General features: G+C 54.1%; 2 protein-coding genes across 11 annotated transcripts; both read right to left on the minus strand.

Moving 5' to 3' along the window:
• Window positions 1-380: 380 nt before the first annotated feature.
• SPI1 (Spi-1 proto-oncogene) lies at window positions 381-17,860 on the minus strand. 10 transcript variants are annotated; one of them, XM_043911671.1, is made up of 6 exons: window positions 15,959-16,180; window positions 15,127-15,223; window positions 14,754-14,822; window positions 2,567-2,757; window positions 1,728-1,890; window positions 381-1,372 (listed from the first exon to the last, which is right to left on the minus strand). In XM_043911671.1, exons 1-6 carry the CDS (start codon window positions 16,163-16,165, stop codon window positions 1,053-1,055), a joined length of 1,047 nt encoding a protein of 348 aa, XP_043767606.1. In that variant the 5' UTR covers window positions 16,166-16,180; the 3' UTR covers window positions 381-1,052. The 10 variants fall into 10 exon arrangements, with proteins under 10 accessions (XP_043767606.1, XP_043767595.1, XP_043767634.1 ...); XM_043911660.1 differs by having other exon boundaries at window positions 15,127-15,226; XM_043911699.1 differs by lacking the exon at window positions 15,959-16,180 and adding an exon at window positions 15,657-15,886 and having other exon boundaries at window positions 15,127-15,226.
• Window positions 3,142-8,629, minus strand: LOC122699595. Its single transcript, XM_043911756.1, has 2 exons — window positions 7,685-8,629; window positions 3,142-7,604 (listed from the first exon to the last, which is right to left on the minus strand). The coding sequence occupies exon 2, from the start codon at window positions 5,609-5,611 to the stop codon at window positions 4,574-4,576; it is 1,038 nt and encodes a 345-aa protein (XP_043767691.1). The 5' UTR covers window positions 5,612-7,604; window positions 7,685-8,629; the 3' UTR covers window positions 3,142-4,573.
• Window positions 17,861-19,497: the final 1,637 nt, after the last annotated feature.

Genomic DNA, 19,497 nt, shown 5'->3' on the forward strand with positions numbered 1-19,497 from the left:
CTTGTGTCAGGGTCCTGCCAGCAGGGATCCCGTGAACTGCTCTGCTGCTGACGGGAGCTCTGGGGCTTCATCCTTGCTCCTGATCAAGCTGCACTTTACCCCTTTCCAGACACATGAAGCTTCCCGCCTCACATGGCCATGGCAGCCCTTCACTCCACGTGTGACCTTGGACAAATTAGTTGACCTCTATGAGCCTCAGTTTCCCAGTCTATAAAATGGGGCATTAGGTTCCACTTCTCAAGGTTAACACGCAGTAAATGGCTAGAATATCCAGTGTTGTCTTTATTATCATCATCATCATTGGGCTCATAACAGAAAGATTCAATGAGTTTAAGCCTCATTAAAACATTAAAAAAAAAAACCATTTATCAGATACAGAGAGCTTTTTAATGATTTATTTCTTTAAGAACAACTGAGAATTCGTTCCCTCCGTGGATCATGACAGGAGGTCAGGCAATATCAACTGTCTGCACAAACTGGACAACTAGACAAAGTGTCAACCATCCCGAGGTCTGCAGGTCCAGCACTGGCGAGGATCCTTAGTAAACGCTCAATGGACAAACGAGAAGGCAGATCAGATGTCGGGGTTGGGGTGCGTCAGACAAGGTGCACAAAAGATTTAAAAACAGCATTTCCGGGCTGAAGAAAACTGAGAATAACTTTAGGTAAATGGGTTTCTTGAGAATGCTGATGGGGGGAGAGGTGTGGGGAGAGAGGGCCACTGAAAAAAAAGGGGGTTCAATATACACAAATAATGACGGCTTCCAACTCCCAAGGCCGTTCGCCCAGTACTAAGCAAGCTGACCCTTCGCGGGGGGCCAGACGCCCAGATGGCCTTCCGGAGCCGGGCTGGCGCCCTGGTGGGAGGCGAAGCAAGGGGTGTGGGGCGGGCAGGGGGCTTGGAGGAGGAGGGGGTGGGCGGGGAGGCGAGGCCTGGCCTGCCACAGTCCTGCCCCTGGGAGCTTCCCTCCTGTGTCCGGCCGCCCGGGCGAAGGGGTTAATGCTATGGCCAACGGGGCGGCCTGGCGGGCCCGGTGCGCTCAGGCCTGGGCTCAGTGGGGCGGGTGGCGCCGCTCGGCCAGGCCCCCGCGGCCCAGCACCTCCCCGCTGAACTGGTAGGTGAGCTTCTTCTTGACCTTCTTGACCTCGCCCGTCTTGCCGTAGTTGCGCAGCGCTCGGGCCATCTTCTGGTAGGTCATCTTCTTGCGGTTGCCCTTCTGGATGCCCCAGCGGTGCGCCAGCGCCTCCTTGTGCTTGGACGAGAACTGGAACGTGCCCTTGTCCTTGTCCACCCACCAGATGCTGTCCTTCATGTCGCCGCTGCGCAGCAGGTCCAGCAGGAACTGGTACAGGCGGATCTTCTTCTTGCTGCCTGCGGCCGGAGACGGTCAGCGCCCACGGCGGGGACCCAGCCCGCCTCCCGGTGACGTGGGACCGCCCCCTCCTGCCCGGGGTGGGGTGGGCGCAGGGGCGGGGCTACGGCCAGCATGGCGCATGCGCACGCCCACAGCGCACGTGCTCAGACCCCGAGGTGGGGACGGACGCCCCTCCCCTCCACACACGGAACACACATGGAGACACGTGTTGGCAACCACACACCCGTACGCGAGCATTCTGCTCTCTGGCCAGGCTGCCGCATCCGTGGGCCTTGATCGGGGTGGGGACGGGGCACAAGGGTGGCCAGGGTGACGGCTGGGCCCAGGCTGGGTCAGGGGTGGGTCACCTACCTGTCTCCCCGTGCAGGAGGCCAGACCCTGGCTCCAGGCCGTCGGCCTCCCCATCGGACACCTCCAGCGGGGGGCTCTGCCGCTCCCCCTCCTCTTCATCCGAGCTGGGCCGGGCGGGGGACAGCGAGGGGTACGGCAGGCACATCCGGGGCATGTAGGAGACCTGGGAAGGAGGCAGAAGGAGGGTTGGGGTCCCTGAGGGACCGCTGAAGGCGGCCAGGTAGGGGAGGGTCCTGGGGCGCGGTGCCTAGGGAGGGGCAGAGGGATTTGGGAGAAGGCCGGGGACACTGGAGGTCGGGCGGGTTATGGAGTCATACGGGGTCACCACACACAGGGTGCCGGTGGTGGGGACAAAGGGGCTCCTGACACCCCACCTGTCTCCCTGGTTTGGGCGGCGGGAGGTGCCACGTGGACAGGCAGCTGCCCTGGGGTGAGGGGCTGAGGAGGAGGATCGGCCAACCGAGTCAGCGGGGAGATGGGGAGGTCAGCGGATTTCAGAACTCAGTGACTTGGACGCCAGACCCACGAGGAGGCAGGGAACGGGGTGGGGGCTGCAGCCCCGGCGTTTCAGAGGCCCCCGGGGGTCAGAAGGACCAGTGGGGGTGGGGTGGGGTGGGGTGGGAATGGTCCGGGCTCTGTCCTCGGTGGGGCGGGCGCAGATAAGGGGTGCGGGGTCACGAGGTCAGCCGGGGGGTCAGGAGGCAGCCGTTGGGGCTCCGGCCGCCGTTGGCGCTGTGGGGCAGGAAGCCGGGTTGAGTAAGAGCCTGTGTCAGCTTCCTGCGGAGCGCCCGCCTCACCGCAGGCGCCGGGCCGGGCCGGGCCGCCCTGCAGGCACGCACCTGGTGGGGACCGAGGCTGGCGTGGGGAGGAGCCATGGGGGTGTCGAGCACGTGCATCTGCTCCAGCTCCATGTGGCGGTAGAGCTGCTGCAGCTGCGGGGGCTGGACGCTCTGCAGCTCCGTGAAGTGGTTCTCCGCGAAGCTCTCGAACTCGCTATGCACGTGGTGCGGGTGGAAGTCCCAGTAATGGTCTGCGGGCCAAAGCAGGAGGGGCTTATGATCGTGTGAAACATTATATGAACAATAATAGTATATATTATACATAATAACTATATATAATATAATATATATAACAATAATAGTATGCATAAAAATAATAGTGCCAGGCCTTGTTCCCTGTCATAATCACCACCGCCATTCTGGGCTGCGGATTGGCATTAATCGCAGCACCACCCGCCCTGCTATTTTCCGACCCCCAATTGTATAGATGGGTCTTCCCCAGGTAGCTCAAATGGTGAAGAATCTGCCTGCAGTGCGGGAGACCTGGGTTCGATTCCTGGGTCGGGAAGATCTCCAGGAGGAGGGCATGGCAACCCACTCCAGTATTCTTGCCTGGAGAATCCCATGGACAGAGGAACCTGGCGGGCTGCGGTCCACGGGGTCACAAAGAGTCAGACACGACTGAGGGACTTTAGAATACTCAGAACATGCTATAGATGAGGACACTCAGGCTTGGAGAGGCTACATGACCCGCCCATGGTCAAAGGCCGTGGGAGGCAAAGCCTTTGTTCTCAACAACCGGTCTACCCTGCCTCCCATGCCCATTCCAACGATGCCGGTTTTTGAGCCGGAGTCCGAATCCGGCTGTTTCCTTTCTGTGTGGCCTCAGCCACGTGCATTGACCCCTCTGTCAAACAGGGATGCTAGAAACTAGGAGGCTCCATGCAAGTTCACATTTGTAAAACCCCCTAGCCCCAGAGCGTGCACTCGGGAGTGTGTGGAATCGCCTCTCCTGCCCTTCAGATGCAGCCGTGGTTCCTGAGCAGACTGGCTGCCCGCAGTCACAGCTCACCGCCCTGTCACACGGCCGAGGTGTGACTGCAGTCACAGGGCTGACATTCCTCAGCTGAGCTCCCCCTGCGGCCCCTCCAAGGCCGCGTCCTTGGGGAGCTGCACCCGAGTCCCAGGGAGGTCGCCGCGGCACCCGAGGCTTTCCCGGAAAGTCCCTGGTGGGTGCTTTCAGAGTCTGCGGCAGGGTGGATTTGAGTTTGGGGAACAGCTCCGTGCCACTGGGAGCCTGCCTGGGCCTGGAGCCGGTCTTCAACGTGGTTACTCTGGGCACCTTTTCCAGGAACAAAAACCACCACATGTCTGAGGGCTTCCTGGGTACTACTTGAAGTCCCAAAGAAGATGTGGTGACAAAGCGGCAAGAGGAATTTTTCTCGTGGGACCCAGAGAGGGAGTGTACGGGATGCCGAGAGAGGTCAGCGTCTCCGGGACTGGCACGGGGCCCTGCAGGGGGACCGTCACCAGCCTCCCGTCCGTGTCTTGTGTGTCGTCTGTCTGTCTCCCCCCCTCTTTCTCTCTCACAAACACATCGTCGCTCACGCATCCCTGAGAAATGACACGTGTGGTCTTGGCTCGGCACTGGCTCCCAGAAGACTCACTCATTTTCCAATCCTGCTCTGGGGTGGCTTTGCCTTGTGACCCTGAGCAAGACATTTTATCTCCCTGAGCCTCTGATTCTGCAAAAGTCAGAGACCCAACTGGGCAGTTACTGAGGTCCGGTTCACATGTGGAATTATTTGAACCCACAGTCCAGACTCCCACTTCCGTGAAGCTGCAAGGCATAGGGGAGCCAACTGGGGCGGAGCTGGGTTTGAATGCTGCCTCTGCTACTCACCCCTGAGTGACACTAGGCAGGTGGTTCTGCTTCTCTGTGCCTGCTGCCTCGGCTGTGAGATGGGGCTAATAACTACACCCAGCTCACGACACAGGCTTGCTGTGAGGATTAGATGAGCTAATGCCTGCAAGGCACTTCGAATGGAACCTGGCACAAAGTAAGACTCAATAATCATTAACTATTATCATTCCAGGCTTCCCAGGTGGCTCAGTGGCAAAGAATCTGCCTGCCAGTGTAGGAGTTGCAGGAAGCGCAGGTTCGATCCCTGGGTTGAGAAGATTCCGTGGAAGGAAACGGCAACCCACTCCTCCTTGCCTGGAGAATCCCATGGACAGGGGAGCCTGGTTGGTTGCAGTCCATGGGGTCGCAAAGAGTTGGACACCTGAGCTACTGAGCACACACATACAGCCGTTATCATTATAATGATAATTATTATGAATGCTTAATACTGTCTTTAGAGAGCCTAAATCAGCACCTGAGCAAACAACAGATACTTTAATACTTATCAGTTCCTCATCTTCCCCTGCTCTCTGCCATCTTAGTCCGTGGTCCAGAGAAATAGTTTGAGGGATCCTGGCTGTCTCTGTCTCCCAGAAACTTGAGTTGGGACCCCAAGGTTGCACCAAGGGCAGAGGACTGGTTTTGTTCACCTTCATATTCCCAGTGCCTAGACGCAGTAGGCATCTTGATGCTTTTGAACTGTGGTGCTGGAGAAGACTCTTGAGAGTCCCTTGGACTGCAAGGAGATCCAACCAGTCCATCCTAAAGGAGATCAGTCCTGAATATTCATTGGAAGGACTGATGCTGAAGCTGAAACTCCAATACTTTGGCCACCTGATGCAAAAAAACTGACTCATTGAAAAGACCCTGATGCTGGGAAAGATTGAAGGCAGGAGGAGAAGGGGATGACAGAGGAAGAGATGGTTGGATGGCATCACCGACTCGATGGACATGGGTTTGAGTAATCTCCAGGAGTTGGTGATGGACAGGGAGGCCTGGCATGCTGCAGTACACGTGCTCGAAAAGAGTTGGACACAACTGAGCGACTGAACTGGCCTGAATTGAGATGCAGTAGGCACGAAGAAGCATTTCCTGAGTGAAAGCATGACTCCTAGCTTCTTAAGAACTCTGACTCTCCTCCACCAAATTATCCAAATCTGAAGGGAAAACAAAACAAAATGACACTTATTTTGTACTTTCATCTTGCCTTGAGTTAATAAGACCCAGAAATTCTCCACTTGCTGAGAGAGAGTTGGCTCTGTCTGTATGGTTGGGGTTCCTTGGGGCTCTGGGGTTACTGAGTGGGTCCAGATTCCTTTTTAGCTGTAGATCTGCCCTGGAGCCCCACTCCAGGCCCTCCCCTTTTTGCCTTCTCCTGCCCAGGCCGAAGTGCCCAGATCTTCATAGAATGCTGTATCCTGCCCATGCGTGCATGCCAAGTCACTTCAGTGGTGTCCAACTCTTTGCCACCCTGTGGACTGTAGCCTGCCAGGCTCCTCCATTCCTGGATTTCTCCAGGCAAGAATACTGGAGTGGGTTGCCATGCCCTTCTCCAGGGGAACTTCATGATCTTTATGAAATGCTTTATCCTCCCCCTCAAATCCTCACACCTACTACAGATCTTTTTTGGGTTTTTTTCTTGGGAGGGGTGGGTTTTGGCCGTGCTGTGTGGCATGTGGGATCTTAGTTCCCCTGCCAGGGACCAGACCCGTGCCACCTGCATTGGAAGCACAGTCTCAATCACTTGACCTCCAGGGAAGTTCCCCTACTCAGTTCTGGGTTGGGGGCGCTGAGTTCTCTCTCTCGGTCCCCACCTCTGTTCCAGCTCCACATGAGACCCATGGGCTCATTCTGGTGGTCGCAGCCTGAGGCCAGCACTTCCCACAGCAAGTCTCAGCACCCCCTGATTCGAGTCACCTTGGGGACCAGAAAAGCTTGAGGATTTGGGGCCCATCAGAGACCCATGCGATCCGCAGCGCCGGAAGGAGATGGGAGAGTCTGGCCTTTCACAGCACCCTACAGAGGTTCGTTTGCTCAATGAGGCTCAGGAACCCTGCCCTAGGGTCGCCTGAAACCTGCAACAGAGACTCTTGGGCTACAACTAAGGTTTCAAAAGGCCCAACGAAACCCTTTTCTCTACCCTTGATTTTGAGTGCTCGGGCAGTTATGTAATAAACACTGTTTGGTAGGCAGAGATGAGTCCTCTGAAGGAACATATTGCCACGAGTCCATCCTTATGCAAAGGTCAGCATGCCTGGGCTTTTTGGACCTTATTCCTAGATGACTGCTCATGAATGCTTTTCTATATCCCTGCTGGTCACTCAACAGGTCACCCAGACTCTCCTGCAACTTAAGTCCCCTTAGCATGACTTTCTGCTCCTCAAAAGGACATAGTGTCAAGACTTCCCTAGTGGTCCAGTGGCTAAGACTCCGCGCTCCCGATGCAAGGGGCCAGAGTTCAATCCCTGGTCAGGCAACTAGATCCCACAGGCTGCATCTAAGGGTTTGAATGCTGCAACTAAAAGAAAAAAAAAAAGATCCCACATGCCACAACTGGAGAAAAAAAAAAAAAAGACCCGGCATGAAGCAATGAAGATCGAAGATCTGTGTGCCACAACTAAGACCAGGTGCAGCCAATAAATAAATCATATATTAAAGTTAAAATATGGGAATATAGTGTCATTCACATATCCAGAGATAGCTCTGGACCCTCCCTTCTACAACCTGTAGGGCATTCAACACATACTAGGCTTCAGTCAATATTTGGTTAAATGACCAATGAAAGCTTACTTTTAATGTGTCTTTTATGTACCAGGCACTGTACTAAATACTTAATCCACACTATGTCATTCAGTCCTCACCATGGCTCTGACAAAGTGGCCAGTGTGGTATGATCTTCCTTTTGCCTATGAGGAAACTATGACTCAGAGACATAAAGTCCCTTGCCCATAGTCATTGGTAGAGTCAGGATCCAAACCCACCTGTGTATGACTCCAGGGACTAAACTCTTACCCCTATGCCATACCACTGCTGAGGACCAAGACAGCTAATGAAAGCTTTAAGTTAGACACATGGTGACAGAATTTACAGACTGCTATTATCCATCTGGCTGTCTACCATCATTTACTCCTCATTCATTATTCATCATCTGTCCATCATCCGTCACCCAACATCATCCGTCATCCATCCATCCGTCTATCCATCCATCCACCCATCCAACATCCAACCATCATCTATCCATCATTCACTCATTCATCATCCATCATTTAACCCACCCATCCATCCATTTATCTATCCATCCACCACTGAACCTTTATTCATCCAGCCAGCAATGACCCATTCATCAACATCTTTCACTTCCACCCTCTAAACCAGCTTCCAGTCTGGGACCAAAGTCCTACCCACACATCCTTGCTGCTACTCAGTTCTTTGTGTCACTAACACCTGGATGTCACTAGGACAAAAATAAAATGATATTCAAAACAATCCCCCCCACACAAAAGGCAAACCTTAAGGTCATTCAGTTGACCTTATCTCCTCAGAGCAGAAACCTCAGCCTGAAGCCATGGCTCTTTCCAGGAGAGGAGAAGTAAGATCAAGACTGAGAAGGAAGATGAGGAATTAAGAAAGCAAGGAATGAGGAAAAAAACCTTCGCCGGAAATCACAGACCACTGGACAAGGGCTCCTTAATCCCAGCCCTCCTGCAATTTATTCACACATGGAAACTGAGGTCCCAGCGATCAGAGAGCCCCAGGTCTCACGTTCCTTGTTACTTCTTACATTGTAACCTAATTATTATGATTTTAGTTATTTCCCTTGTTAAAAAAGATAAATCTGGCAGGGCCTGTGTTTTATTCATCCTACAGCACCTGGCAATGTGCCTGGGATGGAGGGAAGGACACTTGGGAAAGTGAATGAAATGAATGGATGATTAGAAGTGAATAAACTGTGGTATGTGAATAATAATAAACTGTGAATCTGTGGCATGAAAAGATGAAAAGTGCATTGAAAGATGGAATGGTGGAGAGAACGGTCGTACTTTGGAACTCTATTTCCTCCATCAATCCCACTGCAAATAGCATTAGGATGGCTATTATCAAAAAACAGAACAGCCAAGACCGACTGTATAACACAGGGAACTACATTCACTATCTTGTAATAGCAGAATGAAAGAGAATCTGAAAAAGAATACGTATATATGTGTATATATACATATATATAATCAGTGAGTCACTTTGCTGTAGACATGAGACATTGTAAATTAACTATACTTCAGTTTTTTCAATGGTTAAAAACAGAAAATAACAAATTTTGGCAAGGATGTGGATTAGTGGAATCCTTGTGCACTGTTGGTGGGAAAGTAGAATGGTGCAACCACCAAGGAAAAACAGTATGCTTGGTCCTCAAACAATTAGAAATAGAATTATCTTACAATCCAGCAATTCTACTTCTGGGTATGTAGTCTCAAAGAACAGGAAGCAGGATCTGCAAAGAGATATTTTAACACCTATGTTCACAACAGCCACGAGGTATAAGCAGCCCACGTGTCCTTCGACAGATGAATGGATAAGCAAAATGTTATCCACACAACGGGATGTCACTGAGCTCTAAACAGGAAGGAAACCCCGATGTACACCGCAACACAGGTGAACCCGGAGGATAGTATATGCTGAATAAAGTAAGCCAGTCACAAAAAGAGAAATACTGCATGACTCCACTAAGGTGAGGTGCTTGGCGCAGTCACAGTCACAGGAACAGAAAGTAGAATGCTGGTTGCCAGGGGCTGAGGGGAGGGGGCAGTGGGAGGTACTGTGTAATTGGTCCAGAGTGTCAGTTTCGCAAGATGCAAAGAGTCCCAGAGCTGGATGGTGGGGCTGGTAGCACGACATGTCCCTGAGCCACTGAACTGTACGTGTGAAAATGGTCAAGACCGTACACTTTATACTGTATACATTTTAATCACAACTTAAAAATAGCAGACAGCAAATTCTATGAGCCCTACGCCTTGAGAATCTATCCTGAATCCGTCTGCTCCTCTTTGCCCATCTCGCCACCACCCTTGGCCAAGTCACTGTCGTCTCTTTCTGGATTATTCCAGTGGTTTCCTCCCGGGCTTCCCCCCTCTTCCTACTCTGGCCTCCTCTCCAGCTATTCTTCACACAGAAATTAGAGTGATTTTTAAAAAAAAAAATATTCAGTGGAACCACTAGGTATTGGGAGAAGACACTAAAAACTTCCAGAGAGATAAAACAAAACTAAGCAGGAAAAAAATTGAACGAAACCCCAAAATGGTTACATTCAAAAAAGAGGATATGGAATGACATCAGATTTCCTAAGAAAAACTCTGGTAACCTGAAGACAGTAGAGAAATGCTTTCAGTTTCAATGAGGCAAAAAAAAAAAAGTTTTTTTTCAACTTAGATTTCTATACACAAGCAAACTACTGTTAATCAGGTGAGGCCATAAAGACACCAATTAACACAAACAGCAATAAAACCTTACCTCCCAGACAGCCTCTCTTAGGAGAGCATAATGCTATGAGTAACAAATCCTTACATAATTTTCACTTTCTAAGCCTCTTATATGGAGCAGCTCACTCCATCCTTAGGGCAGTCCTGTGAAGTAGGTATCATGAGTGAGGAGCTGAGGCCCAGGGGGGTGAGACCTCTTCCCTGTGGTCACCCCACCCGATCGTGGGGAGATGGGGCGTGACTCCCAGCAGCCTGGCCGCAGTGCGGGGGCCCTGTGTCACGGCCGCTCAGCCCTCAGAAACACAGCGACGAGAAAGTACAGGTAATCAGATTACGCAGTGTGGCTCAACTGTGAGCAATATTCACATGGTCCAAACCGTGGAAAATTCAGACGTCAGTTTAACAAAGTTAGAATACAGACAGAGGGACTTCCCTGGTGGTCTAGTGGGTAAGACTTCATGCTCCCAGTGCAGGGGACCAGGGTTGAATTCCTGATCAGGGCACTAAATGCCCGCATGATGTGCATGTTGAGTGTCAGTCGCTCAGTCGTGTCTGATTCTTTGTGACCCCATGGAATGCAGCCCACCAGGCTCCTCTGTCCATGGAATTCTCTAGGCAAGAAGACTGGACAGGGTAGCCATTCCCTCCTCCAGGGGATCTTCCTGACCCAGGGATCGAGCCTAGGTCTACCCCATTGCAGACAGATTCTTTACCCTCTGAGCCACCAGGGAAGCCCCCACATGTGGGACATGGCCAAAAAATGCAAAAAAATTAAAAATAGAATGCAGAGGAAGACAAATGCTGTATGATCTCACTTATATGTGGAATCTTTTTAAAAAAATAACAATTCAGAAAAGGAGGTCAGATTGGTGGTTGCCAGAAGTAGTGGGGTAGGGGGTGGAAATTGGGTGATGGTGGTCTAAGGTACAAACTTTCAGTTGTAAGATAAATAAGTCCTGGGGATGTCATGTACAGAATGACTAGAGTCAACTGCTGTATGGTAACTTCGAAAGTTAAGAGTATCTCCTGAAAGTTCTCATCACAAGGGGAAAATTTTTTTGTAACTGTATGAAGAGTTGGATATTAACTAAACTTACGTGGTAATCATTTCCCAATGTATAGGTGTGTGAAGTCGTTAGCTGTTACACCTTAAACCCATACACTTATGTTGTATATCATAACAGCAATAAAATGAAAAAAAGGGGAAAAGTTACTGTGACTATTTTGGTATGTGTGAAGAAGTACGTGTGTGTGCTATAAATAACTAGAAAGTCAAATACTCATCTTTCGTAGTACAATAAATTTCTCTAAGTAAAAAATCAAGCTAGATTCATCTCCACCCGGCATATAGAAAGCCCTCAATAAATGTTTGTGAATTAATAAATAAAGGCTGTTCTAAGTCTCTGTTTCAAACTTTCATGTATATACTTCCATAGCTCTGTAACAGAAAGACTGGAAAAATAGCTTTTAACTGTCTCTGATGCCCAGCATAGGCCATGGAGAAACAACTCTGATAAATTTAGGTAAAAAGTAGCAGATTGCAGAACCGCATGATATTACAGTTCATTTCTTTTTTTTTTTTATACAGTTCATTTCTGAATGGATAGAATTTGTGTGGATGTATACACTTACAAACATATAGGATTATACACTGTCAAATAAAATATCTGCTAGGATAGACCAAGATGGCTATCAATGCGGGGTAAGAATGAAAAGTCATATTTTCCTTGATCCTGCTGCTGTATTTTAAAATTCTTTGCAGTGGGTATTTCTGGTTTGAATAATTAAAATTAAACATCTATAATTTCTTTAGATATTTACCAAACACACACACGCACAAAAGGTTATCCCAATCATGTCATTTCTTTGCTCAGCCCCCTCCCTTCCCATCAGGTGTGGGAAACACGACAAGCTCCACCGCAGTCCTCGGGCCTGCGCGGCCTCCTCTGCAGACCGGCCTCCCTTCATGTCGTTTCTGCCTGTGCTCTGGGCCACCCCGGTCCCCACCGAGGTCCTTCCTGCTCTTGCACCTGCTGTTCCTGCTCCTAGAACACTGGTCCCTCCCTGTCTGTGCATTCGTGTTCCTTCAGGGCACTCAGATTTCCACCGGGGGCCTCGCCTGGGGGCCGTTCACCCCTGGAGCTCCGTTCTGCGGGCACACCTCTGGCAGTTAAAGCCTGAGGTCTGCACCCAGAGATGCCATTTGTGGCGAGTCCTTCTTTAGGGCCCTCACATGCAGATGCCAGAGCCGGACTCACGTTACTCTGCTTTCTACAGGACGTCTTTAGAGCATGTCTGCTGATGCAACTGTTCCCCATCTCTCTCCCTCACCGGACTAGCAAGCTCCACGAGGGCAGTGGCCTTGCCCGGCCTGCTCCTTGTGGCAAATCCAGCGCCTAGAACAGGGTCAGGTCCACGGCATGTCATCAGGGGCTGTTAGGCGGATGGACAAGTGAGGGGATGAGTGGACAAGTGGACTGGACAACAAGCCTTGGAAGGATGGGTGGCTGCGTGGGGGCTGGGTGGATGGGAGGGGAGCGAACGGCTGGGTGAGTGGCGGACAGGCCGGCTGTCTGCTGGGTTGTCGGGAAATGAGCCTGTTGATGTCATAGAAACTTCTGTGCTTCTCCACTCCTTGTGGACCTGCTTCACCTCTCCCCCCTGGGGGGATATTCAATAAAACTAACACACCATGTCCTGAAAGTTTACTGGGCCTTCAACTCAGCATATTACCTCACACATTGCATGTATTACCCCATTGAATCACTGCAACTCCGAGAGGTGTTTTCACATTCTCGGTTTTACAGATGCAGAAACGGGGGTGCAGAGGGGTTAAGTCACTTGCTCCAAGGTTACACACGGGTGAGTGATGGAGTCAGGACTCGAGGCAGGTCTGGCCCCCCAGCCTTTGCACCAAGCCTCACCTCCCTCAAGGGTACCTGCAAAGGGCATGCGGGAGCTGGTGGGAGAGTGTGGGGGTGTCTCAACTCTTGAGTCTTCAGAAATTACCTCCAACAGGTATTAGAAGGGAGAGAACGGATGCCCAGATGGACTGCGATGGCAGGGGTGGGGGTGGGGGAAGGGGTGGTGAATAGGGACCAGAGCATCTGAGGACTCGGAAGGAATCTGCAGAAAGGACCCAGACGGGGAGCTCAGGCAGCCAACTGGGAATCACCCCAGATAAAAGGGATCTGCCTGAGGACCGAGCTGGGAAAACACTGGCTATCTCTACAGTGCTCCCTCCATCAGCCAGCCCCAGGCCTACCTGGCTTCTAGAGTATATAAATAGCACCCCTGTATTACAGGAGGGGAGAATTCAGCTTCGGTATACCCAAAGGAAAGGCACCCAGACCCAGGGAGACTGAGAAGGGGTCAGGCCAGGGGAGAAAGGATCCCGGGGGCTAGAAGGGGTCAGAGGCAGCCCTGAGCTTGCAAGGGCCTGAGCGGTCCTGCTGCCTCGAGCCACCAGGGGGCGCCAGTCCTCAAGGAGGGACCGGCTCAGGTCCCAGACTCTGGGTAGGTGTGGGGCTGGTGTCAGTCAGGGAGAGTCAGCCCCGACTCTGGCAGTGGGAGCTGGAGGTAGAGTTGGAGGAGGGAGACTCTAAACCGTCTCTGGATTTTCCCCAGAAAGGATGCATTTCTTGTAGAAGTATAAAATTTAAATTTAAAAGTATGGGGAAGGGGGGAAATAAAGGATATTTTTAAAGTCTTTCTAGTCCTCAATTTCTGAAAGGAGCCTGTGTGTTCCCAGATATGGCCTTGAAGTATGTCCACCCCTTACCCCCAAGATACGGCTTCCAGTTACAGTCTTTAGAATGGCTGTCAAGGGTGAGTTCCAGGCAAAATTGTTTGCAGGCTCTGCCATCTGGATGTGAGGGTCCTAAATAAGGACTTGCCGCATATGGCATCTCTGGGTACAGACATCAGGCTTAAACTGCCAGAGGTGTGCCAGCAGAATGGAGCTCCAGGTGTGAACAGCCCCCAGGTGAGGCCCTCGGGGGTGAAACCTTCCTTGGCTGTGGCACAGAGCATGTCTGTCCTTCTGGGACTGCAGACACCCCGCTGTCTGGCTTGCCCAAGCCTCCAGACCCCCTGAAGAATCCCTCAGTGAGACCCATTAACTGGGCCACCTCGCCTTTGGTTCAGACATATTCCATCAATACACCGAGATCTACCACTGGTGACCTCTCTTAGCCCCTTGCCCAGGTCCCAGACACTAAAGGTCTCTCTCCCCTCCCCTGAATTTGCTTTAGGATTGAGCCTGGGCTTTGGGGTGGGGGGCAGTTAGACCCAGACAGAAAAAGGCCCTGGCCCAGGCCCCACCCTCACCCCCACCACCAGCAGACTGGGTTTCAGCCCCTGCTGAATGAACAGCTCTCAAATGGGAGCGCTTCTGCACCCCACCGCCCCACCTCCAGGGGACATTTGGCAACTCTGGAGACATTTTTGGTTGCCATGATTGGCAGGAATGCAGGCATCCAGTGGGTAGAAGCCAGGAATGCTGGCAAATACCCTACAAGGCACAAGACGGACCTCAGAGCATAGAATTATGCAGCCCAAATGTCGAGAGACAAACGCTGTGAGTCACACACAGCAGGGCCTGGGGCTGCACCAGACGGGAGTTCAGGGTCACGGGCGGTGACAAGAATGGAGAGGAAGATGGGGGATTTGGGGGAGGAGAAGAAGACGCAGGTTCGAACCCTGGGTAGGGAAGACCCCCTGGAGGAGGAAATGGCAACCCACTCCAGTACTCTTGCCTGGAGACTCCCCGGGACAGAGAAGCACAGCGGACTACAGTTCCGTGGGGCCGCAAAGAGTTGGACATGAATGAGTGACTAAGTGAAGCCAAAAAAAAAATGAGAAAGCACTGGACCTGGAGCGGACAGAGCTGGGTCCCACCGGCCAGCTGTGCCTCCTCCTACAGGTTCCGTAGCCTCTCTGCCTGGTCCGTCAGGTGTAAACAGGCCCAAAGGATTGGATGAGAAGATAAAACATGAAGAGGCTCACCCATGCCTGCACACCAAAGATGCTCCAGAAACGTGCACTTGGGGTGTGGGATGCTGGCGGGGAGCAGGAGCGTGGGGACTTAGGGTAGTGAATCCATATCCCTGAGAGCTAACTGGATCCGATGCTTGGGATTCCAAAGAAGCCTCGGGAAGGGTCTGCTTTTCCCTTCCCAGAACCCAGCGGCGCTGGGGCGCAGACCAGGCTGGGGAAGTCGGGGCCGGGCGGGGCCCGCTACTCACCGCTGTGGCTTTCTCCATCACTGCTGAGATAGGGGTAATACTCGTGCGTTTGGCGCTGGTAGAGATCCGTGTCATAGGGAACTAGGTCTTCCGATGGCTGCTGAGAGAGGAGGGGGTCAGGGCTCGGAATGCGGCAGGGGACCCCCCCAGGGTGTTGGGTCCACACCAAGCCCCTTTATCAGGCCTACAGCCCTCCATCTGCTTGCAAGAGGAGAGGCCACACAGAGGGCAAGTCGGGGACCCAGGGGCGCAAGAGCCTCAGCTCCGGCGGAAAGGGGGTGACAGAGACCCTGGAGGGTCAGAGGTCAAAAGAAGGCAGGTCTGAGGGGACAGCCCAGCGGCTCCCCCAACCACCTCACACTCACACTCCACGGCGTGCCCAGGTCCCAGCCTCACACACTCACGCTCACGGTCACACCGATGTGCCTATGCACCCCCCCCAAACGCACACAAACTCCCCCGACACACTTCTTCCCACACTCCCAACGTGTGCTCTCACACACACGTCCACTCACAGCCCTCACACTCACCCCGGGCACACACGCCAGTATGCACCCGCCTAAAGGTGCTCGCAGGGCCCCTGGGGTTGACACAGGAATCCATCCCTCGCCTCCAAGCACGCTGACACACGCACTCAGGCCCGTGTCCATCCTCGGTCACTCATGTTCCTGCACGCCCATCGCCCAGAACACAGGCTTGTCCTGCTGAAACCCCCCTCCCTGGGGCCCCAGGCTCTCTCGCTGCCCAATGTCCAGGTCCCAGGCCGGCTCAGGGCCCCCACCCCCACGCTGGCTGGCTGGCTGTCCGCTCTGATGGGCTTTACAGGACTCACCCCGCGCAGCGCTGGGGCCGAGGCTTTGGGGGCCTCTCCCTCCTCCCCTGTCCTCTGGGGACACTCCCTGGTCTCCCTCCCTCCGTCTCCCCATCCCTCTCCCCCTCCCCGCACCCCACTGCCTGGCCGGGCACTGGGACATGCACACCCAGAGGCTTCCCAACAGTCACCAGGCCTCTCCCCACCCCCGTGCGTGTGCCCGAGCATTGCACAACAGTCACCCCGGCCTTCAGCGCTTGGCTTGGGGACCAGAGCTGCCTTGGGAGCCCACCCTCCCAAGGCCCACTCCGCGTCACCCCTGGACTGGGCCAGGGGGCTCGGGGGCTCCCGTGGAGCTCAGGAGGACGTGTCTCCTGCTCAGCTCTAGCTGGGATTCAGGGATTGAGAGGTCAAGGGTCAGAGACAGGGTGGCCAGGACCCAGGGCCTCTGGCTCTCTTGAGGCAGAGTGGGCTCTTCCTGGGACCACCCCCCATCACACCCCTGCCTGTCTCCCCCATCTTCTAGGTTCCAGGTGGGGGACGGGGAGGCCAGGGCCAGGTCAGAGGCCGGCTGACTTGTCCCATCTGTGCCCAGCCCTGCGTGGAGCCTGGCATTAGGTCTGCAGAGAGACAGCACAGCCCCACAGCAGGGTGTCACGCTGGGGCTGCCTCCCTGGGGCTCTGGGACCAGCCTGGGGTGGGGTGGCCCGTGGCGGTAGGGGGGAAGGGAGCTGCCTCCAGGCCGGGAAAGCTGAGTCAGATGGGCAGGCCCGGCCAAGCCCTTCCCAGTTACCCCCCAGGGTCCCCATCCCCAGCTGAGTGGGGAAGGGGGTGAGGAAAGGGACGGGGGTCCTCTCAGAGGGGCCTGGTGGTCTGACACCTGCTGGAGGCTGCAACTGTCACCTACAGCGGGAGCGGAGGGGGTCTGCCCCAGACGGCTGCCCTGCCGTCCCTGGGGTCCCCTGGGACGCCCGCTTCTTCACCTCCGGCCTCAGCCGCTGCCCTCACCCCCGTTTCTCCTTGGACGAGGCCCTCCCCCAGCCTCAATCTCAGCCCCAGGATGGCTCTGCCCTCCTCTCTGCAGTCCCGACCCCAGCTGCCTGGCGAGCCTCTGCTCCCCTCGCTGCCCCGGCCCCCACCTCTGCCTCCGCCACTCAGGGCCCAAGGCCCAGACCTCTCAGGTCAACAGGCACGTCCTCTGCGCCTGGATGGCGGGGGACCCAGGTTTCAGGCAGCCTCGGTCTCCAGGAGCACCTAGTCCAGGGCCCGAGACCTCTGGCCTCCTGCCCGCCAGCCCTTCACCGTCCCAGGGACCGGCTTCCCTCCACGCCAGCCTTCCCAGCTCCCCGTCACCCTCGCCACCCTCAGCCCGGCCGCCCCTCAGGCCCCTGGAGCCCCGGCTGCCACCCAAGCCCCATCTATAAATAACCGCTCAGGCCCCATCGATCATAGCCCCACTGTGGGCCCGGCCCTCAGCCCGCCGGGGCGTGCTTGCTCCGAGGAGGCCGATGGCCCCCTTGCTTGGGTCTTAGGCCCCGGGGCTCCAGGGAGGAAACACCAGCTTCCCACTGATAGGGGAAGGCAGGCGGCGGGCTGGCGGGCAGGTGGCGGGCGTCCGAGGGCCGTGGGCTGGGCTGGTGGAGGAGTCCCGATACTCACAGGGGGGACGAGGGGAAACCCTTCCATTTTGCACGCCTGTAACATCCAGCCGAGCTCCGAGCCGGTCAGGTCCCCTGCCTCGGTGGGGGCCAGTGCGGAGCCCCTGGGGATGGGGCGCCCCGTCGGGGGTGTGTGGGGGGGTGGGCTGGACCGCTTCGGGGCGGGCGCAGGGCTCAGGCCTGCCCCTTGAGCTACAGGAGCCCTGGGTGAGCCCCCTCCCTTGACATTGCAGGGCCAGCGCAAGTTCCTGATTTTATCGAAGGCCTGCCGCTGGGAGATAGTCCCCTTGGGGTGACATCACCACCCCAGCCCGTTTGCATAAATCTCTTGCGCTACAGGAAGTCTCTGGCCGGCTGGGGCAGGTGGTGCTCCAGGGGCTGGCCTGGAAGGCCGAGGGGGCCAGGCTCCCTGCCCAGAGGAAGTCAGGACCGTGAGGGGCGGCCTTGAGGGCTGGGGTGGGGCGGGAGAATGGGAGCAGGGAAGGCTGGCTTCACCACGAGGAGGGCCTTGCTGCCCCCTGGGGCCTGTGGAGGCTCTCTCACCCTGAATCCGGCAGATGCCTACTACTTTTGAGACCCCCCACGTGGCCAACAGTCACTTCCTTGGGGGATCGGAGCTGGTAAGGGTGTCCCCTTGGGGCCTCCATGTTCTGGGGTCAGCCTGGCTGGGCGAAGGCTCTTGTCCTGCTGATTGCCAGGCCTGGCTCTTCCTGGGCCCGTAGGCCCCCAACCGCAGTCCTACCCAGCCTGGGGCTGGGCCTTGGGGCCTGGTCCTCAGCATCATGCTGGTTTCTCCTTCCTTCCACCAGAAGTATTCCTACACCCTCCCCTCCCAGCTTCCCAAGGATCACCATGTCTTCCATATCTCAGTTTCCCTACCCCTTACCAATGCCTGACTGTCAATCGAGTCTTCCTAGTTTAAAAACTTTTCTTGTCTGTCTATCCATTCACCTATTTTCCATCCATTTACTTATCTGTTTTGTCAATCCATCTATTCACCCATCAAGCCAGCCGTACATTCATTTGTCTTTCAGTTTAATCCAGCCCTTCATTCATCCATTTATCTGTTAGTCTATTATCCCTCTACCCATTTGTTTATCTTCTCATCCACTGAGCCGTCTATATGTTCATTTATCAGCCCATCCGTTTGTTACTCATCCACATTTTCATCTGTTTATCCATTGTATGTCCAGCTATCAATCTGTTCGTTCACTGGTCCATTCGTTCATCTAGCCATCCATCCATTTATGCATTCTACCAATATCAGTTGAGTTCTAGGCTTCATGCCCATATGATATGGCTCAGATAGTAAAGAGTCTGCCTGCAATGTGGGAGACCTGGGTTCAGTCCCTGGGTCGGGAAGATCCCCTGGAGAAGGAAATGGCAACCCACTCCGGTATTCTTGCCTGGAAAATCCCATGGACAGAGGAGCCTGACGGGCTACAGTCCATGGGCTCACAAAGAGTCAGACACGACCGAGTGAGTAACACACAGGGTTTATGCTCAGTGCTGGGAAAGGAGAAAGGTATTGGACAAGACTCCTGTCTTCAGGGAGTTCCTGATCTAGTCTGAAGGGCGGAAGGATGAATAGAGGCAACCTTCAAATCCTTGGTCTCTAGTAAGCCCAGTTCTCCAACTCGCTGAGAGCGCACTCTCCTCTTCTGTGAAGTCTTACCCTTCGCTCTAAGTCCTCTTCGCATTAACACTGCCTCCTTCCTGTCAGTGGAATCCCAGATACCCGAGTGTTTCTTCACTTGCAGCGAAGACCAGGGATTCGCAGGTCTGGATTCACCATTAGACCTATTTCACCTACACCTTCACTGAGTTTTTGCCTCCACCTTTGGGACTCTCCAAGAAGTCTAGGGCACTGGTCCTCAGGACTCCCAGGAACCTGACCAAGGC

The sequence above is a fragment of the Cervus elaphus genome, chromosome 1 (genome assembly GCF_910594005.1).
Source record: "Cervus elaphus chromosome 1, mCerEla1.1, whole genome shotgun sequence".
NCBI classification, from domain to species: Eukaryota; Metazoa; Chordata; class Mammalia; order Artiodactyla; family Cervidae; genus Cervus; species Cervus elaphus.